This window comes from Polypterus senegalus, chromosome 14, assembly GCF_016835505.1.
Source record: "Polypterus senegalus isolate Bchr_013 chromosome 14, ASM1683550v1, whole genome shotgun sequence".
Lineage (NCBI taxonomy): Eukaryota > Metazoa > Chordata > Cladistia > Polypteriformes > Polypteridae > Polypterus > Polypterus senegalus.
Window position 1 is genome coordinate 19,099,663 of NC_053167.1, and position 26,191 is coordinate 19,125,853.

General features: G+C 35.5%; 1 protein-coding gene across 3 annotated transcripts in view; it reads left to right on the forward strand.

Moving 5' to 3' along the window:
- The window catches only part of nfatc2a (nuclear factor of activated T cells 2a), a 332,314-nt gene extending 312,650 nt beyond the window's left edge, over positions 1-19,664 (forward strand). For 2 of the 3 annotated variants that reach the window (XM_039734460.1, XM_039734458.1), the window contains exon 10: positions 15,350-19,664. In XM_039734460.1, the coding sequence (XP_039590394.1) occupies positions 15,350-15,405 (56 nt within the window). In that variant the 3' untranslated portion in view covers positions 15,406-19,664. The remainder of the gene's footprint in view (positions 1-15,349) is intronic. The other variant, XM_039734459.1, reaches the window with a different exon arrangement.
- Positions 19,665-26,191: the final 6,527 nt, after the last annotated feature.

Consider the following 26,191-nt stretch of genomic DNA (forward strand, 5'->3'; position numbering starts at 1 on the left):
ACCAGTACAAAACACAGCTACCACAAAAGCAGAACTGTGAGGCTTGACCTAAAATCTTTGTCTTTAACTAAGCAGAGCAGACTATAACAAGTCATTTTCTCACCTTTACCCTTACTGCTCATGAAAATAAGTCAAAGGTTTTTATGTTTAAGAATAAGGATTTTTTCATTTTATTTGTTTGTACTAATTTAGATGATGTTCATACTGATAGCGTTTTCCCCGAAAAAATGCTGTCCTTTATAAAAACTGGGTTTAATCAAAACTGTTCTATTCTTATTTGTCAGACATTGAATTATACAACAGAAATTTGTTATTTTGTTTGGGTAAATGTTTTAAATAATTAAATGGAAAAATTGCTGGTATGTAGCTGTATTTTGTTTGCCATGATATAAAAGATTCTTTGTGTATGTGTGAATTTATATCCTTATTTTAGAAATCATATATTGTACTTACTTCTAAAGATTAGAATAACATTAATTAAGTTTGCATTTTTAATTTCATAAATTTCTGGTATTGCTTATGGCCCATTAGGCTAGTAAACTTCCAAACAGCATTAGACCAGACTTGGACCAAATGAACTAGAGAACATTTTCAGATTTCTGCCATCAATGTGCTGGTGTTTTTAGCTACACAACAGCTTTTAATAATTCTGATGTACCACTCAAAATTAGGCTATCCTGCAAAATAAGCTTCACCACTTTGTCTTATTTCTACAGTCACTATTTTTGTTGTCTCCACTATTTTATTTTAAGCCTGTATGTCTCCAGTCTCCTCCTCTTGCTCCTGTATGGTTCTGTATGTTTCTACATAATGAGTTCTTATTCGATCATTATTTGCTATGATTATATGGTAATTAAATAATATTATAAGGCTACCAAGTCATACCAAGTCATAAAGTATAAAAGAAAATGTAGTTAGTAAAAAAAAATTAATGTTATTTGTGAAATATAATTATTTTAACCATCTATTTGTTTAATAAGCCACCAATTTACTTATTTCCACTGGTCAGCATTTACTTTCTGCTAATCAAAATGAAACCTTGTCTTTTAAAACAGGGAAAGCTCTTTTATCCTGAAATGCTTTCGATGGGGCGGCATGGTGGTGCAGTGGGTAGCGCTGCTGCCTCACAGTGTCTGTGTGGTGTCTGCATGTTCACCCCGTGTCTGAGTGGGTTTCCTCCAGGTACTCTGATTTCCTCGGAAAGACGTGCAGGTTAGGCGCACTCGCGATTCCAAATTCTGCGTGTGTGCGCCCTGCCCGGGGTTTGTTTCCTGTCTTGCGCACTTTGTTGGCTGGGATTGGCTCCAGCAGACCCCAGTGACCCTGTAGTTAGGATATAGCGGGTTGGATAATAGATGGATGTTTTTGATCTTGGTTTTTGTACTATTTTTAATTACAAATTCTGCTTAAAAACAATAGAAACTAATTTAGCAGTATGATAGTCTTTCTAGTCAGAAATAACAACTTATAAAACTATTCTAACTGTATAATCTCTTATAAATAAAAATTTAAAAAATAGAATAAAATAAAATAGATTTTATATAACTGCGCTGAATTTGCTAAAATAATTGTTGCAAATGTCATATACTTCAAGTATATGTACAATAGTTTGATAAGTGCTTACATGCTTTTTACAGTTATTTCATTGTCATTTTGCACAAACAATATTTTGATTTGCATACTAAAAGTGGTTTGGACAATGGCATTTAATTCTAAAATGAGCTCAAATTATATAGTCCAATATAAAGAAAAAGTGAGGTTTATTTGATGTATTACATATTGGAATTTAGTATAACTTATAATGAGGCAGTTCTACATTTTAGTCTTTGCTTTTCTTTTCTTACCTTAATTTAGTTTACATTATAATAGATAGATAGATAGATAGATAGATAGATAGATAGATAGATAGATAGATAGATAGATACTTTATTAATCCCCAAGGGGAAATTCACATACTCCAGCAGCAGCATACTGATAAAAACAATATTAATTAAATAATGATACAAATGCAGTTCAAGTTAAAAAATTCAGGGTGGAGAGTGCAAGGCAAGTATAACAGACAATATCATTGTATAATATTAATATTTACCCCCCCTGGGTGGAATTGAAGAGTCGTATAGTGTGAGGGAGGAAGGATCTCCTCAGTCTGTCAGTGGAGCAGGACAGTGCCAGCAGTCTGTCGCTGAAGCTGCTCTTCTGTCTGGAGATGATACTGTTCAGTGGATTCTCCATGATTGACAGGAGGCTGCTCAGCGCCCGTCCACAGATGTCAAACTGTCCAGCTCCGTGCCTACAGTACGATACAATACAATACAGTTTATTTTTGTATAGCCCAAAATCACACAGGAAGTGCCGCAATCGGTCTGCCTTCCTCACCAGTTTGTCCAGGCGTAAGGCATCTCTCTTCTTTATGCTGCCTCCCCAGCACACCACGTAGAAGAGGGCACTCGCCACAACCGTCTGATAGAACATCTGCAGCATCTTATTGCAGATGTTGAAGGACGCCAGTCTTCTAAGGAAGCATTATCGGCTCTGTCCTGTCTTGCACAGAACGTCAGTATTGGCAGTCCAGACCAATTTATCATCCAGCTGCACTCCCAAGTACAATGTATATATATCATTATTTTTAATGATATGCAAAGTCGTAAATGTCTTCATTTCAATTCAAAAGAATTCATAAATTAAAATAATAAAGATTATTCCAATTTTTAAGCATGCATTTCATTATATTTTGTTTAACTGTATCATACTTAAAATGTTTATGGCAGTATTCGGAGCCTTTCCAGTGAAAGATTATATGTTTCAAAATTACCTGGATATTTTCTGTTCAACTAAGGTATTTTGTAATGAAAAGTAATTTTTTTGCTTTGCTATCACACATTGTGCATGCGGTATAAATTGTTTTTCATGCTTTCAGCTATGAAGTGTTGCCTCTTTTTCTAGCATTTGTAAATCAATTAATATTTAATTCATGTAGTACTCTTTCTAGTCACAACATCACAAAGAGCTTTTATCAAAAAAAGTCAACAGTGCATTTCAGGTTTCATAATAAAAGTACAGTATAGATATGTACAATATGTGATAAATTAGAAGTAAATAACTTTGAAGAGTCTATTCAGATAAACTAGAACTGATAGTTATTTGTTTAATAATAATGACTTATAAATTAAAAGAAACACAGAATTAAAATACATCTATACATTTTGTACAGAGCAGAAGTTTAAAAGTTGGTTTTTCAGACCATTTTCAAACTGAGCACTGATGGTGTCTCATGGACAGGCTTAAGGAATAGGTTTCTAAGAGTGAGACATGCAAAACCAAATGATCGTTAACTAAAAAATGATTAACAAGATTTATTTGAATGCTGTATTTGAAGGGGCGGTCTTAGCCTTATTAAGCTGGTTGGACTGTATTGCCCTCAGCTATAGTTTTTTGAAGTAGTACGAGATTCACTTTACATAACAAAACAAATTTGTTTGATTTTGCTCTTGTACTATAATATTTCACAAATAAACAGGAAGCTGTATTGATATGGAAGTATGCTCATAACAGGAAAGACGTGGCCTTCTATAAAAGTGTTTTTAATTTAAAATTAAAATCTCAATTTTCTAAACTCATGTAATCCAGTTTTATAGTTTATAACTATAAAATTTCTTTATCCTGTGTTAATGTAAAATAGTCAAGTAGATCAGCCAGTTTTTGAAAATGAAGCTAAACCTTCTTGAACTCAGAAAGAACTGAATACAATCTTACCCTTCAGTCTCTATCATACATTTATTACACTTTATTATTGAATTATAAGTTTGCAATGTTGAGTATACATTAATTCATCTGAGAATGGTTTGTCCTAAAGAAAATTTATCTTGCAAGCTCTCAGTAAGCCATTTCTTTCTTTCTTTCTTTTTCTTTCTTTATTTTATTTAGCATTTTATTGATTTTATTATCAAATAACATTCCATACAAGCAAGTCAATTTGAACAAAACGAAGTTTGAAACTAATCAACCTCCACCCATTAGAAAGAGAGCTAAGCCAGCACAGTAAAACTATATAAACTAGTAAAAATAAGTAAATAGATCATTTAATAAATGAATAAAAATAAATAGAATAAAAAGAGGGGAGAGAATCCACTTCCTCAATTTAAATGTTTATTCTAAAATATTATTGATTAGATCCTGGCAGATTTTGAAAAGATTTTGTACAGGTCCTCTAAGTGAGAATTAGATTTTTTCCAATTTCAAATAATATATAATATCAGTTACCCACTGACTTAAAATAGGTGAGTTAGGATTCATCCAGTTGAGCAAAGTAAGTCTACGTACCATTAGTGTAGTAAAAGCAATTATAGTTTGTTTGCCCTTCTCCACTTTAAGCCCATCTGGAAGTATACCAAACACATCTGTTAATGGATTAGGAGAGATTGTGACAGCAAGGCTTTCTGAAAGCCATTTGAAGATTTTGTTCCAAAATTATGTGAATTTGGTGCATGCCCAATACATATGACCCAGTGAGGCTGGAACTTGATTGCTGTGTTCATAGGTTGGATCTTGCACTGGAAACATTTCAGACAATTTAAAATGAGGCAGATGTGCTCCATATATAATTTTAAGTTGAAAATTGTATGCTTTGCATATATGGAGCTCAAGAGAATTCAATGCATTGCTACCTTCCACTCCTTTTCTGAGATATTGAGTGAGATATCCTTTTCTCACTGTACTCTGGGACCTTTGAAAGGGAGGGACTGTAAAATGTTTTTATATATTACAGAGATTGTCCTCAAAACTAATCAATATTTTTTCCGGAATAGAGATAGGTGGGATGTGAGGAAAATTGGGCAGGTTTTGTTTAACAAAGTTTCTAATTTGAAGGTAGTGAAAGAAATGAGTTGCTGGAATGTTAAGTTTGGAGTGTAATTGTTAATAGGAATGTGAAGATGTTGTCTATGTAAAGGTCTCTAAGTGATTTAATCCCAAATGTTATCAAGACATTAAAAACTATGTACATTTGAGAGGTTTGGAAAAGGTGGTTCTCATGCAGAGGTGCCACAGATAAAATCTTTTCTGTCTTAAAACACTTCCTACACTGTTTCCATATTCTGAGTGGGTGAAGAACAATTGGGTTGTTAGTATATTGGCAAAGAATTGTACTTAATGGGGTATAAAACAAGGAATATAAAGAAGTATTGCAGGATTTTATTTGTATTGTGAATCATGCCTGTGTATCTTCATCTATTTGTGTCAATGTCCAGGTTTTTATAGTTTGCATGTTTGCCTCCAGTAATAAAACTGAAAGTTAGGTAGAGCCATGCCACCTTCTACCTTAGGTCTTTGTAGGGTAGCCCTTTGGATTCGTGGATGTTTTGAATTCCAGATAAATGCATTTATGGTTTAATCTAATGTCTTAAAAAATGATTTATTGGTGTATATTGGAATGTTTTGAAATAGAAAAAGAAGCTTGCGAAGGATATTCATCTTGACAATGTTAATTCTTCCAGCTAAAGTGAGATGAAGGGTAGACCATCTATGCAAGTTTAATTTTTTCCATACATACTGTACCACAAAATTTTGCTGATAAAGGGCTTTATGTTTACTTGTGATATTTACCCCTAGGTGTTTAAACTGATCTGCGATGATAAAAGGGAAGGTGTCCAATCTAATATTGTGTGCTTGAGAATTCACTGGAAAGAGCATATTTTTATTCAAATTAATTCTGAAACCAGAAATCTTTAGAGATTCTGTTAATGCTGTTAGGTCTGCAGGAATGGTATTTTGTGGATCTGATATATACAATACCATATCACCTGTATATAGAGAAATTTTCTGTTCAAGTCCTTCTCTGATAATCCCCTGATCAAGTTTGTTGAACACACAACTAATTGATAAGCAGGGATGTCAAGTCAACATAGTGGTTGGGGTAAGTGGAACAGCTGGTCATTTGGTGCAGAGATAATAATCTTTCTCTCAGCATAGATAATACTAAAGTATTAATTGTAGACTTCAAGACAAAATCACTCACTAACCATATCCATATTCTCACTCCAGTTTATGCAAAAGTCACTTTACCTATAATGTCAAAAGATCAATCACTGCACTGATCTGTGGATCTTGAATTAAATGGATTCTGTGTTGTTGTGTAATTTAATTGTATTGAAATATTGCCTATAACTGTAAGTTGCATGGTTTTGTCTGTTTGAGCATACTGTCCTGTCTTGTTTGAACTATGTGTACACTGTGAGCCTTGAGCTTGGTGGTCATTTCATACTTTTGTATAGATGAGATGAAAATAAAGGTTACTTTGTTTTTTTCCTTGATTTTGTCTTTTTAAAACTGAAGAGTAAATGATGTTGCTAAGGTTGCCTGTGTTTATTAATATTGATTGAGTCGTCCATGCTGGATTAGCCATAGCCAGGAGACATAATGCAATGAATAGTAGTTAGATTAGCCTTACCATTTTAAAATATACATTTGATCAAATAGGACATATGAACTATCAAATATTGTTATTTTCCTCTACCAGGACCACTACAGGATGAAATGTGCATTAATAGGTCAGCTACATTTTTATTTTCTATTTTTCTGCATATAGCTAATATGCAAATATAAGTTTACATTTGTAAAGATGAGTTAAATGATTTAAATTTTTTTCTGTATATTTTCTTGAAAAATGTTTGACCATTCAGAACAAGTTAAATAAAAGTAGCAAACGCTCTTTTTATATTTCATAGTTGTTTTAAATGAAAACATAGTGTACTATAGTTGTAAATATCAGAGTAATGGAGTTTGTTTTCAGGGTGTCTTGACTAAATGTGTCAGCTTTCTCAAATAACATCTCAGACTGACAAAGTCTACAACGCAGAAAATTCAGATTTTCCCCATTTGCTTTGATGTAGGTAGTATACTTGTCTGTGTGGTGCCCTTTTAGATGATTAATAAAACACAGGATTCTGTAGAATAAGAGTTGCGTACTTGTGTTTTGTAGTCACTGGCAGATCAAAAAATGACCACGCAGCCTCTTAAGTCTTCAAGTCTTCAATCAGTCTTGCCTTTTTGGCATATACAGTATGTGATATTATCAGCTATATTGTATAAAATATTCTTAACATTGGACACAATATCAGGTTTTTTTTTCTTCATTATCAACTCGTACCAATATGTGACCTGAGTTATTTACACTTCTTTTTCATTCCACTTATGCTGATTTTTGATTTTTTTTTTTAATTTAATATACTTTGTTAATCCCCGAGGCAAAATTGTCTTTTTACAAGGGGTCATGAAGGTCACAGAGGCAAAATACTAAACTGGATAGATCAGGCCACCTTAACTTCTGTACATGTTCCTATTTTCTACCCTTAAACATTTACTACTGCCTATTGTTGTATTCTAAATGTATTCTGGTCAGGTGTCCTCTAGGATAATACAGCTGTGAATGATTAACCACTCTTTTACTAGTATGTCTGTAACTCTGTTGAACAGTAAAGGCATGTCATTTGAAGACAATCCTGTTGACCGATTTCCATAATATGTATTACTGTCTGCAGCCATGTGACATACAGTATATGTTGCCATAAGAAACTTAATTGTTTTAAGTTATATTGATATAAAGGCTATTTTGTAACAGGAATGTTGGTCTGTGATAACAAAACTAACTTTGACAATTACAGTATATTTTATAATATTGGCTCTCAAATTCACTTCTTTGGGACTCCATTTTGTATCAGTTTTTTCTTCCAGTTTCATAATCTCAGTTTTATCATTTTATCTGTTAATGACCTAATTTAATTAGCTTATCTGTTTTTCTCTTCTCTTCAAAACACAGCAGTATGATATTTAGGATTATAAGACATCACAAAATTTATGATAGCAGTGGCCTCTTTCAGCAGGATAATGTACCCTACCACAATGCAAAGTTTTTTCAGGAATTGTTTGAGGAGCATGACAAAGAGTTTGTGGTGTTGACTTGGTCTCCACATTCCTCAGATATCAATCCAATAGAGCATCTGTGGGATATGCTGGAAGAAGATGTCTGATTCATTGTGGCCGCTTCTTGCAGCATAAAGGGCTTAAAGGATCCACTGTTAATGTCTTGGTGACAGATAACACAGGACAGCTAAAAAGGTCTTGTAGAGTTTATGGTTGGATGGGTCAGAGATGTTTTGGCAGCACTAGATAGACCTACGCAACATTAGGCAAGTGATTTTAATGTTGTGACTAATCAGTGCATATGTCCTTTTCGGTTGTATTAATAAGAAATATATGTGATGTTTAGTGTATTATTATTCTGTTTTCTACTAACTAGGTTTTTCCAATGCTGATGTAGGGGAGGAGTCAATAAAGAGCTCTTTATACTGTATTGTTAGTATCATATAATGGTCCTGTGTAAAACAGTTGCAAAAATTACTTAGCTCATGTACTTTTGTCTTGTTTATTATTCACCAAGATGTACTGTTTTCGGAAAACTAAACACTGTAAAGTTAGGCTCAAATAGGTTCCAGTTTTATTACTTTGTGTGTTTGTTTTTCTACTTTGATTTCTACACTTCCATCCATCTCTTCTGTTTTCTTTCTTTAATACACATCAGATTTGTGTAATTTGGATACCATGGTGTTATTCCAGTTAGAAGGATTATAACAATGGCACTTTTTTATTTTGTTTCCAATAGAAGAAGAAATATACTTAAAATAGTCTGAAAAATGTGTGTTGTTTTGTTTTCAGTAGACGAGCAGATGCTATTGCTAAATTAACATTTCAGACTACATCCTTTGGTCAGCCTTTACTTTGTCATTTTGTCAAAACCCACAACAAAATGCATAACAAATATTTGTAACAGTTTGTATTTGTTATTAGAAGAGTGAATGCCAATAACTGTTGCATACTCAGTATGTTTGTGCGAAATTTACCCATAACAAGTTTCCAACTGTGTCCACATGTTCTTGATCAATTAATTTAAAAGTAACAGTCTCAATCCACTGTATTAATTCCCTTCATATTTTAAACACTTCAATCAACTCTCCTCTTAGTCTTTTTTTGCTTAAACCGAAAAGGCTCACCTCTTTTAATCTTTCCTCATAATTCACCCCCTGTAGCCCTGGAACTAGCCTAGTCAGTCTTCTCTGGACTTTTTATAGTGCTGCTATGTCCTTTTTGTAGCCTGGAAACCAAAACTGTACACAGTACTCCATAAGCCTCACCTGTGTATTATAAAACCTGAACATATCCTCCTTGGACTTACACTCTACACATCGGGCTATATAACCTAACATTCTGTTAGCCTTCTTAACATTAGAATCCCTGAAGCCTATGAAAAAACCCGTAATCCCGGACCACCTTAAATTCCTTCACACGTCTCCATCAGCATCTTTTGTTTTGTAAATTTGTCGATCATCACAAGCAGCTTGCTGTCCAATCCCCAAACCAACGCAGCTTAACATGGGCAAAAAGTTCTCCCAGCTCAGGTCTGTTTATCTGGCTGTGAGGTGACTGGAGTTGTATAGGGTAAATAATATATCGTTATTTGGAACACAAGCATTTCATGTGTGTTCTGTGTCTGTAATGATCCATGTAGATGTAGGATGACAGGAAATGCGAGAAATGCAATAAATGTTAAACACATAGTTAAAACAGAAGCTTTTTTCATGTTATAGTACTCAATCAAACACAGGAAGCTCTGCAGTCTACTTGTGACTTTACACTGTAGGAAGATAAGTAAATAAATTTAGGTAAATAGCAGTCGATGTGGCTTTTATATAAGTAACATATAAATAATTTTCATAAAAAGACCATCACAAAACATAATCACAAACAGAACTTTGAACGATACCTTGGTAAGCATGCCCTGCTGTCTCGTTGAAGGACATGCGTTTGTCAGATTCACTGGCAGGACATCTCCTGACCTCTTGTTCCACTCAAACGGTGCCATCTTTTGCCTTTAGGCGTGTTGCAGCTGCATTGTTCTTATGTGTGAGTGGACATTTCTTGTGGAGAGGGGCTTCTGTTCTCTTTCTCTATTCTCTTTCAGAGTTCACCTCTGTTATAGTACATCTTTATGTGAAAACAGCAGTGTCAGATTGGGGGGAGCACAAATGTGACTGACAGAATAAAACTGAATTTACAAAAAAATGCTGTCCTTTACAAGTATCATAAATTTACACCGGCTGTTACAGACTCAAGTCAAATGTATGTTTTTACTGTATAATGGTAATAGTAAGAGCAGCCCATTACTCACGGCAATTCTGGGAAGCAGCGAGACTCGAACCCACAACCTCTTGATTATGAGTCAGCAGTTCTTATTGCTGCACCATGTAACAGTCATGTTAGTGTTGTACCCTAACCTGATTTCTTTTTTTTTCCGTTATATTCTTGAATAAAAGTGTACTTGTTTTGTTATATGTGTACCTTTTGTGAAAGTGTTTATTTGATATTTGGACTTCAGTCTTGACACATTATACACTTCATGTCAAAATTTTGTCATTAGTATTATAACATGAAAAAAGTTTCTGTTTTAGATATGTGTTCAACATTTCTTGCCTTGCATTTCCTGTCATCCTTCGGTACATTTCCTACTAGTTTCCAATTTAGGTATGTTCCTATCCTGTAAAACATTTTAAAACTATTCCATTGCTCCTCAACTATCTCTACAATTAAAGCTTATCCAAGTCTATCCTCCTTAGGCTTTGCCGCAGCTGCTCAAAATTTGCCCTACTAAAGTTAAACAGTTTTAGTCTTTGCATCTGCAGTCTTCCAAACTATTGAGAATTGTTTTACATTATAGTCCCTTCACCCTAGCGGTTCAATCACCTGTACACCCTCGATTCTATCCTAACTATTAAAAAGTAATACTGGCCAAAGAATTTTTATGGTGTCTGGAGAGTGTCTCTCTCTTTTCAGTTGTCAGAAAAAATTACATATTTAAACGAGTAACTACCCTCAATTAAAAAGACAACCAGTAGAACAGGAAACTGCACTGTTAACCATGGTGTACCTTAATGAATGTTATAGAGTGAGACAGTGGCACAGAGCTCATGCTGGCTAAGAAGTTATACCTTAAAAATATCACTGGTATACAGTACATAGTTTCTGGTAACTCGGCTTTTTTGCCAGTTAAACTTTTTCATGCTGCTATGATCTGAAGTATTCACTGGTATTTGTTTTAAAGTACATAACTAAATAATGTATTACTTTCCTACTTCTAGGAATATTATCTGAAATGTTCACTGGTATGCTAATTTAATGTGTGTTGCTACCCTTATTTACCAGCTAATTTCAGTGACATCAAGTAATTTTAAAATGTAGGTCAACTAGTCAAAAAGTCTGAGCTTAGTCAAAAAATATGTTGTAGCTATCACTAACCAAAAACACAACTTGCCTCATATGTTCATCTATTTTCTGGGCCTCTTTAATTCTGATTTTGACTGTAAGAAAATGAAACACTGCTGCATATAAAGTACACTAGTGTGAAATGATGCTGAAGTATTGCTATATCACTTGCATGTTCCTATCCTACAGTTGCATACAGTGAAAATTACATATGATATTTCTCTTCTAGACAAATATTAGAAAATAGAATTGTTTTTATAAATAAATACTGTATGTGGCCCCTCTTTTTAAAACCAGAAGGGAAGAATAAATAAAACCTCCCAATTTGACCTCATACCTATTTTTAGAAAGACAAAGCTGTAAAAGTTTCCATTAATACTTAGTTGTAGCTTCCATCATTCAGTCAACAGGAAGTGCTGCAAAACATTGTAGCACATGATTACAGTATGTGAACGCATCTCTCCTCCTTGTGGATGACTGCATCCATTACATATAAAAAATGCTTCTATAGCTAATATAGCTAACACATTGAGCACTGTAAGGCTTATGATGACTGGTGTGTTATAGTGTCATGCATATTGCAGACACATAACTTAAGTTTTTTTGAATCAATGGCTTTTACTGTATCTCTAGATTAAATAGTTTCTGAAATGGCTTATTATAATATAGAATACTTGAATCTATTTAATCCAATTCTGGGTCTCAGGGGTCTAGAAAATCTTCTGCCCCAGGCAAAATGAAATATGTAAAGATCCCTGGATGAGGCACCAGTCTATTAAAGGCCCCACTCGGACAGGGCCAATGATATACTGCCAGTCAACATAAGATGGATATCTTTGGTACATGGGTAGAAAACTGCAGTGCCTGGAGTTAACTCCTTTCAAACAAGCTCCACACAGACAATGACTGGTCATGGAATTAATTAAACCCAGTGTGCTGAATCCATCAGGCAGCAGCTCTAACCACTATACCGCACTAAGCCCTTATAGCAAAATTATACTTTTTAAAAGCTTGAAGTTGAACTAGTGTTGTACGGAAAAAAAGAAACAGGTTTATTTTTTGCAAAATATGAATTAACTTATGGAACCTCCATCCCATCCAGACCTTCCCTAGGCAGTTTAGAATTGAACCAGATGCCTACAGAAATTGTTTGGTTTATTTGAAAATTAAATACTTATGACTCATATATATTTTTTTTCATTCTTTATTTTTTTAAGTAATTAATACATCTTTATTTTTTTATCTTTTTATATATATATATATATATATATATATATATATATATATATATATATATATATATATATATATATATATATATATACAGTCAACCCTCATTTATCGCGGTTAATTGGTTCCACACTGAACCGCGATAAATGAATTTGCGCAAGGTACGATTCTTTATTTATAAATCAAATATTTTCACAGTTAGAGCATAGAAAACCTGTTTACGACCTTCTGAATATGTTTTTTAACATTATTTGAGCCCTCTAGACATGAAATAACACCCTGTAGTTGCCATTACACTCGTATTACCCAATATATTAGACAAAATTAGAGAAAATAAGACATATTAGACGTTACAAATATCATATTATTATTATTGTACTGTACATTTAATTACACACACACACACAGTTGTTACACACAACCACTAACCTATGAAAATAGTGCATCTTGTTCGATGATGAAACGATGAAGATGATCTTCAGCAGGTGCGTCCTTGTCTTTTTCCGCTGAAGGAGTACTAGGAGTAGGCAGTGGGTGTCTGGGTGCGCGGCTGAAGAACATCATGATAGGCAGTTGCTGGCGCTGTCTTTTCATATGCATGAGGAGGCTTTTGTAGGGTTTTATCACTCCATCAAGTGCATTCCGGAACTGCAATGCACGCATCATTTGTGGGTCCCATTGTTGTTGTGCATCCAATTTCTCAGTTTTTTTTATTTTTAATAAATTTGCATAAACCTCAAGTAAATTTTTTTCACATTATCATTATGGGGCGTTGTGTGTAGAATTCTGAGGAAAAAAATTAATTTAATCCATTTTGGAATAAGGCTGTACCATAACAAAATGTGGAAAAAGTGATGCGCTGTGAATACTTTCCGGATGCACTGTATATATACAGGATATATATATATATATTATATTTAAGATATGATTTGGCATACTGTGCTGCATTTTACATATCCTGCCACCTGGAAGAAAAATAGAATGATATTGAACAAAGCATTTTTGTAAAAATTGTTTCTTATTATTATTGTTGTTATTTCTCAGTCCTTATAATCCTAGAAACACTTTTGGAATCTTCTATGAGGTCCAGCAGTTTAACGATTATATCTCTTTGGGTGTTTCCAGTTATTAAATTATTATTAAAGGAATGCTCCACTCAAAACTAATATTTTTATATGTCATTTACCTTGTAGTTTCTTGTGGAGGACGAGCTAAATTTTTTATCTTATATTTTTATGGAGAAAAACATAACAAAGATTGAAATTGAACAGAAACCAAATAAGGCAAACAATATGAAAAACATCCATGAAAAAAAAAAGTAATTCTTAAGTAACTCGTGTTGCAAAATCCATGTATCTGTCATATATTTGCATTCTGAGAAAAATACATGCATTTTTTGATAATATACTCTTCAGAAAAGCACATTTCCATAATATTGTGTGTTTAACCTATTATGGTTGTTATCATTTAATGTAATGAATGTGTATTTTTCAGTCTGCGTATGTACAGTAATCCCTTGCTACATCGCGCTTCGACTTTCGCGGTTTCACTCTATCGCGGATTTTAAATGTAAGCATATCTAAATATATATCACGGATTTTTCCCTGGTTCGCGGATTTCTGCGGACAATGGGTCTTTAATTTATGGTACATGCTTCCTCAGTTTGTTTGCCCAGTTGATTTCATACAAGGGACGCTATTGGCGGATGGCTTAGAAGCTACCCAATCAGAGCATGTATTACATATTAACTAAAACTCCTCAATGATATAAGATATGCTTCCCGCGCGGTGCTTGATTGTTTGCTTTTCTCTCTCTCTGACATACTTTGCACAGAGGCTGTTTGCTTAGAAGATACAGACGCTCCTCTAAAAAATGCCGCCTTATCGCGGTGCTTTGGCATATTTAAAAGCCCAAAAGCACGTATTGATTTTTTGATTGTTTGCTTTTCTGTCGCGCGCTCTCTCTCTCTGACATTCTCTGCTCCTGACACGCATTCTTTGAAGAGGAAGATATGTTTGCATTCTTTTAATTGTGTGAAAGAACTGTCATCTCTGTCTTGTCATGGACCACAGTTTAAACTTTTGACTAAAGGGTGTTATTTCATGTCTAGAGGGCTCTAATAATGTTACAGTGTGGGAGAGTTTATAAGGGCTTAAAATATATTAAAATAACCATACAAACATATGGTTTCTACTTCGCGGATTTTCATCTATCGCGGGGGGTTCTGGAACACAACCCCCGCGATCGAGGAGGGATTACTGTAATTTATTTATTAAAAGAATAAATTATTATGGAATTCTGCCCAGTTTACAGTGATTGCTTGTAGAACACAGCAAGTTGCTCTCCATTTTAATATTATTTCATTATTGTTCTTTGCATTGCTTAACCTTTCTTTAGACCTGCCATTGAAGTTGTTTTGCTAGCCAAAGGATTTACACTTTTTTTGTCTTAATATAAAAACTATATTTATTATTACATATCTCTGACTGATAGTTTTACTTTTTATTGCATATTGTCTCTGCACCTTTGCAGCTTCTTGGTGTTGTAATACCTATTTTGTATTTAAATTCAGATTATGCAGTTACATTTTGTTTAGTTAAATACTCTAAAAACAATACTCTCATGTTTGTACTTCTCATAATTTACCTAAAGGTGGAAAAGGACTCATACGTTCAAAAGTTTAAACTGGAAAAAAAATCCCATATGCAAGTGTTTCATAAATTAGTTAAACATCAAAAGTTTGAGCATGCATTGTTAAAGTATTACAATGAAGTTTGCTTTTACGTAATGTTCTTTTTTTTCTTTACAGTGAATGAAATCATCAGGAAGGATCTGACTGGAGTTCACAGCAGAGGTCAAACTTAAAACAGACAACCTTTCAGGAAATTTGATTTTGCTAATTGCTTTTTCACAGCAGCTTTGAGACATTTATCATGACAAAAGAAGCACATTTTCTTTTCAGCGCAAATTTTGCATTTGATTATCTGTAAGGAAGATGCCATCACTGAAAGTGTTCCATTTGAGAAAGTCCCATTTCCAATGTTAAGTTTTGAGTAAAAGTGCTCAATGCAAAAGAAAACTGAAATCTTCATGTTCAGAAAGAAAAAAGTGATCTCAGGATTTAATCCATATTCATATTTGGATTCCATCTTCAGGGATTCTTCTACCTTTCAAAAGAATATTCATTAGATCCATAGGATTATTGTCAGGCTACACCTTTTTAAGAGTATATGAATATATCTATAAAACACATACATTTTCTTCTTTGAATTCCTAATTCAGTATAACAGAAGTCCTAACATTTTAAACTAAAACTACTTTTTAAAAATATTAAATTATTCTTTTAACGTTTTAAGCATCTAGAAATTTTGGAAAGCTTGGCAAGGTTTTTTTTTAAGGGTGTTAGCTGAAGGCACTTTAAATGTTTCCTATACTTTAAATTTAGTATACTGAACTAGAAAAGAACAGTAATTTATATGAAGTACTTATATTTGAAAGGGTAAAATTACATCAGGAAGGAAGAAATTCATATGCATCTATGTGGTTCATTATACCTCCAAGAGAGCATTTAATATTTAAAGTGCAGGATCCAAAGTAATGCTGAAATTGTGTAGCTAATCTGAGGCAAGATATATATCTTAACATTTCAGTCAAGAATATTTGGCTTTCAGTGTTACACAATTAGTCAGCTGCAAGCAAGTTTGAACATTCTCTGTGCTTCCAGATTTCTTAATAGTTAACAAATTGAACACAGTTTAATTAACATTTAACAGAGTATGTACATTATTAGCAAATATTGTTCATAAAGTGTCTGCCCCAACACAGACAATTGAACTATACTGCGCAGAGCAGGGTGCCTTGTTAGAGATGTATCAGTGAATAATCAATGTTAATCTTTGCTGAACAGTGCTTTGAGCCCATAGCTGTAGAGAATTTTTTTTTCAAATATAGCATATCATTTGACCAATTTATATAATAGTGTAAAATTAAATCAGCAAGGAAACAGTTTTGCATGGGGCCACTAGCAGCTCAATGGGAACATATTTAGACAGATCTGTTGTTCTCTTCAAAGGAGCTGTTTGTTATAGGGGAAAAGGGATAGCAACCAAATAATATAAGCTTAAAATGTATATGTTGTGTTTTTATGAAACAGTATTCTTCATATTGTGAGGGATAATTTTTAACAGTAGATTACCATAATTTAAAGAAATTGTGAGATATAATTTGTTTGAAAATTTACTGATACCCTGAAAGTTTTGTTTGCAGTTTAATTAGAAAAAAAAAAAACACATTGACTGTCTACCACCAGCAATGATAGCCGTCCTGTTAACCAAACTAATAAAAAGTGCCTTATTTCAGTCAGCAGATACAGCACTTTATATTTAGCCTGGGCAATTTTATGTGTACAGTATATGTATTATTTTAACCCACCACAGACATTTAAGGTCCAAGAGCCCACATTTGCTGATGTGTGTTGAGTCTCCAATAAGTAAAAGAAAGAAAATGGTGTAGTTACATTTATTTTCAGATGTTCAGTGGTAATAATTGTTATTTTCCTAAGAAATTACTATACTATAGCTTGGCTAGTAAAATACTGAATGTAATGTTTTCATGAAGCTTATATGTAATACTGAACACGCTTTAAAACTGTTAATAGTAGAAAAGTAAAAAATTTAAAATGCAGAAAGAGATGCTCTAATTATATATAAAGTATAGTAATACATTTAAAGCACCAAAGATTGTATTAGTCTTTTTGTTTCTTAATGAATGTTGCTAACAGTAAAGTACATTTTTATAATTATTGTTTTGTGGTAATTATCATCTGAGGCTAAGTCAGACAACTCCTGCATTGCTTACCCTTTTGTAAGAGCTTCCCAGTGCCTTTATTATCAGTTAAGTGATTTCCTTGAATGTATGGGGATTTGAGCAGTATAGGTATAGGGTAGGTTCTGTAGAGGTTTTAAGAGTTATGCTGCCTAAAGATTTTTTTTGTATTTTAAATGTTACGTGATTTTTCAAGCTCTATCTCCTTGACATAATAGACATCTGGCCTTTTCAAAAAAAGGAATTGTGACTTTATTTGGGTTACTGCCACAATTGCACTGAAACAGACCTTGTCTTTCCTCTGTATATCTAAATATTTTCTTCAGCACCTTCCTGCTATTGTATTGTCAGCTGCAAAAACCATTGCTTGCCAACTTATGGTGTCAATGTTTCCATTCACATCAAAAGAAGATAAAAAATCAAATTGGCAGTAGATAAAAATGTGCTGAAAAAAGAAACTTTCTTCATGTAACTGTAATGTTCTCAAATTCCAGAATACTTCCATAATGATATGTGAATGTCCTCATTTTTCCTGAATTCCGTGCCCCTTGCTCAGCCTTTTGTGTTTGCTTATACTGCAGGTAATGATGCTTTTCAGCATAAACTGTTGCCTTTGCAAAGATCAGAAGGCAAAGTTGAATGAATCATTTGTAGATGGTTGATAAACTGTTCTTCCTGTATGGAGACCTAAAATTTACTTAGGTTAAAAATAAACGATATTAAAACAGTTGTGGACCTTAATCTGCAGAGCACTGTGTAATATATGACTTCTCATATATTGGCCGGATGTGTATGTGTTTAATTACATATGCATAGAAATATAATTTCTGTGTATTTGTGATAAGTAAACACTCTCTCCTAACCGCGGTATCGTGCAGGACATGTCAAACAATCATTTAGTTCTCACCCAGTCTTAAAATTGTATAAATCTAACTTCAGATGACAAACAGTACATAAAAGGTTTAATTTTGTCAGCATTTATTGAAAAAAATATGCCAGATGAAGCCATTTGTGAATCACCAGGTATAACGTTATCAGTTAAGTATGTAATTAGATGTTGGAGCTGCAAATCAAGTGTACTTAGTTAGTCGATGATCAGAAAGAGCTACCAATGCTTTGACAGTTCAGTCTAGAGCATTCATGCTTATACTAAAAACATTTGCCCATCTTTCCCCGAGAAGACTTTCACCAAATTCAAAGACTCAAGCTGCATTCAGGGATGTACAGAACTGTGTCAGCTTGATGAATGTTAAATCCACAACTCAGTCATCCAAAATGACTGAACAAGTATCACTTTCACAGATGCATGGACAGGAGAAAGACCCTTGTCTCTAGAATGAACAGGGCACAGCAAAGTTGCACATGAACAAACCACAAAATATTTTGAATAATGTATTCTCTTCAGTCAAGACCGAATTGGAGTGGTTTAGTTGCTGGGCATAACATATTCAAATATTCAAAAGCTAAAAGCTGGCTGCAACTGCATCATGCAACAACTCAATAATCCTGTACCAGACAAATGTCCAACAATTTACGTGATTTTGCAGAACCATAAGAGAGCTGAGCATAAATGAATGACTTCAATGAGCCGAGCCATTCTTATGATGAGTAGAAATTAATTCATCCAATGTAATGAAGAGACTCAAGCTACTGAGACAAGCTACTGAATCATGAGATGAATGTATTTTTTCAGACATTTTCAACAGAAAAGAACAAAGTCAAATCTGTTTTATGATGTCACCCGAGGTTATATTTATGTAATTTTAACACAATGCAAGGACTAGAGGAATGTTAGTTTTGTCCTGGTATGCAAGACTAAAAAGTATGCTTATTAGACTTGTAGGATGATGTATTGTGTAGAATATATCAATTTTTGCTTACTCTGGCCTATTTTGATACTGTACTAGCTGGCTTTGTGTCATCAAACCCATGCATCAGCCTTACCTCTTTAGTTCCATCAGACTGATTTGTCCCAACCAACTTCACATATAAGCAAAGTAGTTAGCCTATTAATAAAATATTGATCAAAAAAATGATTTCCAGGTCTCTACCTGAATTAAATAACATTCATTTTTACAGTATTGTGAATACTCATGAGACTGAAAGTGTTCCTCACTGAAGCTCCCTGAAACACAAACTGAAAAAATCAAGTGAGACTTGAACTATTCTGAGCATCTTTGTGCCTGCATTCGACTCCTTCAGAAATCTAGAGAGTCAGTCTGAAGTTAGACATCAGTCAAAATCCCCAAATTTTGTCTTTTTCTGCATTGTATACGGAATTGTAAAGTTTGGTTTAAAATGGATTTTGTAAAAATGGAGCACAGCTGTTGCTGTAGTAGTATTGGTACTTGAAGCGCATTTTTTACCAGCCTTCTTCTTCTAGTGTTTTTTTCTTACTGAGGGCCAAACCTGAACTCACAGTAGCATGACGGATGGATGGCATGAAGTCTGCTGGGGCTCTGAAGAAGTTTACCTTATCTACTTTCACTAACATGATGGCTGTGCTGTTTGTTTGTTCTGGATTGTCCCTTGGGTTTGCTGAATACATAGAATAGCTGGCCTTCCATTCAGAGTGAGTGTGTGCCCTGGTATGAATGATTACGAATGTGTGAGTTACTGACCCACTGTATAACACGGAAAGTACAGTGAGCTAAATACAATGTAGGGATGAGCCTCGCTTGACATCGAATGCACTGTATAATGTAGTCATACAATTAGTCTAAGAAAGAAAATGGCTTTTTATTATCTCTAATTATAATAGTACTATTTGTAATCTTTTTTATTTGCTGTAAATAAGAGTGCTCCTTCACTTTGTATGAAACTTCTCAGTTTCCATATTTTAGAAGCATGTTGTTCAAAAGTATCAAAGGTTTATTTTTATAATCTGCATCAGTTGTTCCAGATTGTCTGACCCAAGTTTGTAAATCCTTTGTGTTCTAGAATTGTACACAACCTTTTAATGATGACAGCGTAAACCAAAGCAGCAATTTGAGATTGCTTTTGTAGCTCTTTATTAATATGTCAAAGCCATATTTAGAAATAGCCATTTTTTAGTATTTTGCTATGATACTTTCATTACATTTTATACATTTTCTTTCTATAATACGTTTTACTGTTATTTTTTTCTAACTCTGTATACATTAAGCAATAAATTTCATTTGCATTGTATTTTAAATGGGTTTTTGTGGTTTGTTCTGTAAATGCTTGTCAATCTTATTTTGACAATCTTTGCAGTCTTAGCTAGCAAATGTAACTTTTTTCCATCCATCCATCCATTTTCCAACCCGCTGAATCCGAACACAGGGTCACAGGGGTCTGCTGGAGCCAATCCCAGCCAACACAGGGCACAAGGCAGGAACCAATCCCAGGCAGGGTGCCAACCCACCGCAGGACACACACAAACACAAAAACTAGGGCCAACTTAGAATTGCCAGTCCACATAACCTGCATGTCTTTGGAAGGAAACCGGAGCGCCCGGAGGAAACCCACGCAGACACGGGGGGAACATGCAAATTCCATGCAGGGAGGACCTGGGAAGTAAACCCAGGTCTCCTAACTGCGAGGCAGCAGCGCTACCACTGCGCCACCATGCCGCCCATAACTTTTTTTCTCTTAATAAATGTTATTTACATTCTTTCCATCATCATTAAAGGAATACTCCTCCCGAAAATTATATATTTTTATTGTAACTTACCCCATGTAGTTTGTAGTGATCCCCAAGAAAAAAATTTAATCTCATGTTTTCACGCAGAATGAAGAAAGATTCTGATACAAGATAAATCAGTGATGACCAGCGTTGGACAATAGTAAACAATATTCAAATGTCTATGAAAAATCTCTCGTTACACATGTTGTATAATCCACATGTGAAGTCATCCAATCGTATGCGCTCAACATTTCAACCATGTGTATTCTTATTAAAATATTGCTAATTTACTTACGGAAAACAAAACACTTGTGAACTAGAAAGAAGTGTGCTTAGATGTGAACAAACATTTCAATTAAAGACATGACAACAAAACCCATTCGCTGGTCACGAATCCACCTCATTCATTGGCTAACATTGAATTTCACACGATGGCGACAGTATGAAGTTCAATAAGAGACATGTAGAACTAAAGATAAGCGAGTGAAAACATTCTCAGTAAGAGAATACATCTCAAACTTGTGCTAATCGGAGATATTTCAAAAAGCAGATGGTAAATTCACCTGCGCGGTTTTCACAGCCTGCTACTAAATAATCCCAAGGTACTCCAGTTTTGGATATGACTCTTAAATGTAAAGACGTTCAAGGCCATTTTAGTTCACAAGTGTGTTTTTCAGAAGTGACTTATTTAACAATATTTTAGTAAAAATACATGTGTTTGGGATGTTGTGATCATACGACTGGATGACTTTACAAATGGATTATACATGTGTAATGTAAGATTTTTTTCATGAACATTTTGATATTGTTTGCTGTTGCCCAAACATGATCACTATAGACTTCTGTGAGAAAGCTTTTTTTTATTCCATTCTGCATGAAAACATGAGATTAAAATGTTTTCTTGTCCATCACAACAAACTATATAGGGTAAGTAACATATAAAAATATCATTGTGACGGTGCGGGTTGGCTCCTTGCACCCTATTCGCTTTTGGGAGCCTCTTGAACCCGACACCATCAGTACCGTAATCGAGATGAGCATGGCAGATGAAGACAAAACACACCAAGCTAGGGGGATGGAGAAAAGTGCTAGTGCGTTTATTATAAAAATCCACAAAACAAGTGTCCCAAGTGCAGTGCTCAAAAAAGCTCAATAAATAAATAATCCATAAAAAAGTGTTCATGTGGAGGTTAAAAATCAATAAGTAGAGAAATCTGTTAAAAATGAGGTTAAAACAGTGCAGTGCAGGAAACCCATTTTAAAACCACAAGCCCTGGTGCCTTCCTTTAAAACGGATGTCTCTCCAGCTTATCCTATCTGGACCTCGCAGCCCCGAGAGACATCGACCATCAGGTGCAGACACCCATCTCATCTGGCCCATGTCCCCCGGCACCTATGTACCAGTGTACGCAGGCAATTACCGAGCCCTGTTCCGCCAGAACCTTTGCCAAGCCACACTCTGTACTCCAACTCGCAAAGGCTTCTCCCAGCGAGAGTACTTCCTGAGCATGATGGTCACTCCTGCTCCCAAAGACGCTCAACAGGAGCGACCCACAACCCCCTCCTGTGCGATGGCCACTCGCTCCTCCTTGGGGCTGTACTCCTGTCCATCTGCTTCCATTCTGTCCACCAGCTTGTTTTCTCTCTCTTTTATCCTGTCTTCTTCTCCCATCTTTTAACATCCCTTTTCTTTTTGTGTCTCTTTTCCTTTTTCGATCTTGCACTTCCCTTTATAGACAGGTAAGCGGTTGCAGGTGCAATCGCCTGATTGCTGCCCAGCTGATAATAAGGCAGTCAGACTGCCCACACGTGCAGGCAAGACTGACCACTTTGCACCAACTTGGAGATGGGGCATCTTCATGGCAGACAGCTTGCACCTGCTCCACTCCCCAGCACGAGCGTGTTCATTGTTTATTTATTAAAATGGCCAGTTTTTCTGAATAACGGACCCACTATACCACAGTCTTATGAAGTATTCATTTAACCACATTTTAATGACCAACCTGACACACCCCAACTAAGCACTGTTAGGTTCGTCTTTCTAATGTTTCAGTTGAGCCCCATTTCTCCTTAGACGGCCTGAATTCATCACAGGTTTAACTCAAGGTAATGTCACAGGGCTGCTGCTCCACGTCTAATCCAGTGTTGTAGCCGGTGCTGGACTTCTGCTCTAAACTGCTACTCCAGCTCATCTCCCAGATGTTTATACAGATTAAAATCTGACCCCAGAAGCCAACTGTATAAAGCTGAATTGACGGCTGTTTTCTTAAAACCATCCCCAAGCTTTCCTTAATCTTTTGGCATGAAGCATAAGAAGTATGCCTCTGCAGTGAGAGAATATACCTCATTATTATTAGTATATCACGGGAGCCATTATGTGCCATGCCACTGCACCACCATGACCAGCTTGTATTGCTGTCACATGGCAGGATGACTCCATGGCCTTATTGGATTATCAACATACCATGGTTCTTGCATCCTCCTGACTCCTGTGGATCATCAGAAGCTAGGAACAATTCTAACACATGAGAAATGCTTTTCATTCCCAGGGCCTATCAGCCCATTGTGGTTACATCGTCATGTTTTTTGCTGATTTGAGCTGCACATTTGGTCTTTGGCAGTGGTACTCTGAGAAAATGCAATGAGTTGTTAATTCTTCTTTGATGTTTGTTGTGTCAACCTAATTCATCCATTGTCTGTTTACAACCACAGAATCACCATTGGCTTAACATTTTCTTGGATGTCAGCTCAGTCTTGAAATATCCATGATAATCTAGTGGGTGAAAACCTCAGAAGAGCTACTTTGTTGAGCAGACCTGCTCATGAAGTCCTCGGCAACTTCTTCCAACCCATCCTAGGAAATATCTAGATGTTCCAAGGCCAATCTAGTGATGCAATCCCTGCAGCGGATATGTCCCTGATACTTCATTCAGTTCAATCTCCCTTGTAAATGTAAGGGAGGCATCTGGAGGCATCCTAACTACACAGCCAGACCATCTTAACTAGCTCTTCACTTCCTGGAGAAGCAGCAGTTCTACTCTGAGGTCTTTCCATATTGTTGACTTCCTGATCCTATCATGGCAAGTGGGCCCAACAACCTGTGTTCAAGTGTCATTTCAGCTCTTTGTACATGCTGATGGCTCCCATGCCATTTTCAAAATCACATCTTTGTCTTTTGCATTTTCCATTTATAACAGGAGGTGAAATTCCTCAAAGCCAGAGTGATAGTAAAGGGGACAAGATGTATTAAAAATGTTGTCTTCATTATGAATAAACCACACATGTAAGAAGGACTTTCCCAACATTACATAAGAAAGCAAAAAGTGTGATCCCTATCTGATCCTATCTCCATGGGTTTTAATCCTTGTAATTGTAATTGGTGGGGTGGCTAGCCCACTTGCCCACATCTGCAAGACCACAAAATCCACTTGAGCTCTCATCCCAGTTATCCTCCAAATTATAATTTCATCAGACATCTGGAAGGATGGGCTTGTAAAGAGCGATGATTGAAAAGATTTGCACAAAACCGAATTTGCAATGAAATCTAAGAGCTGTGTTTCACAAAAAAAAGTTTATTTCGCAAAGTGTGTTTCTTCGCAACCAAAATTTGCTCCATTAGCACATATATTTTCATCTCATCTGCATCTGTTTTCTCCATTTGTGAAAGCATGGCATGCTTTATTAAGGTGTGGAGCGTGTAAAGTGGAGTACAGCAAAAGAGCATTCATCTCCAAGCACTTCAGGACTGCTAACAATCCATTAGCGATCCAGCGAGCTTCTAGACTGACCCTGACCTCAACTGGCTTACAGAGTTGGGGAAACTGAGCATAGATGGTGTTAGCCGCCTCTGACACTAATTGAGGCAGAACCAGCAGCAGGAACGTGTATGCAGGCAATGCGATGATACTGCGCAGAGCCATTGGTCTTCAGTGCGGCAAAGGAAAGAGAGAAATAATTACAGCATAATAACCCTTAGGGAGCAATAACCCTTGCTTCCTACAACAAAATATCTACCAAATTTCATTTTAGTGAAATTTCACATTTTGTGAAGTCACTTGAAAAATTAATTTTATGGGCAGTTTTGCAAAACAGCATGCGTAGTGAAACTCTATCGTTTCACACATCACTAGTTTAAATGTCTTCTCATGGTAATTTTTGGACTTATTCAGAATTACATCTGAGACCACCAAGCTGCAGTACTCTCCAATGACCACTTAAACCAATGTAACACTGTGCTATTCAGAATCTTTAAAGACCCAGTTTCTTTAGACAACTTCATTTAAAAGAGTTTCATGGTGTGAATCATTCTGTGCTGTCAGCTAACAGGCTGGAGTGACGTAAGCAAACTTCTCTCAAAACTTTACGAGAGCAACACAGTCCTGTTACTCTCCTTTTGGCATTGCATGCTGTCCTCTGTCAACTGCCTCGTTTCACTGTCCTGCCAGCTTTGAAAGGCTTGTTTCTCATCTTCAGATGGCCAGGCATCTCTGGCACTTCCTAGGTGACATGCTGCATTGTACTGTACACTGGGGGGCATTGTCCACTTATTCCAGGGCGCATTCTCTTAGGACATCAGTAGGCCCTGTCCTTGTCCTGGGCTAGTCTGTCCTGGCTGGGAACCCTGTGTACACTGGGCATCGCACCACAGCACAAACACATTTCCACCTGTTCCACTGCCTGAGCATATGATGCCACATCTTCTATGTAGGAAGGGACAGTGAACATAATGAAAAGGCCAATCTGTGTTTATTGGTGACCCCACATCTTCAAACTATCATGTGTATTTGATTCTTGTTTTTGTTTATTTTCAGTTATTACTTTTATGTTTTTTATTGCTTTCATTGTGTGATTCCAGTTCTTTAAATGTGAGTATGTTCCATGTTCTTTGTGAGTGGAACAATAAGAGGTTGGGGCCACCTGTCCATCTTGGTTCAGTAAGTACCCTATAAAGGCTGGGGAGACGGGCAGTTCAGTGGGAATCGTCCACTATGGTGATTTGTGACTGTTTTGGTTTATGGTTGGGTTTTCTGGATTTTTTCATTATCTTACTCCGTTTAAGGATTCTGAAAACTGGACTGATTGTTTTTCTTGATCTTGCCCACTATGGATTGCCTTTATGCTTCAATTTGCTAAGTGGTGCATTTTTTGGTATGTTACAAATAAACCTTTTTTTTTATAAAG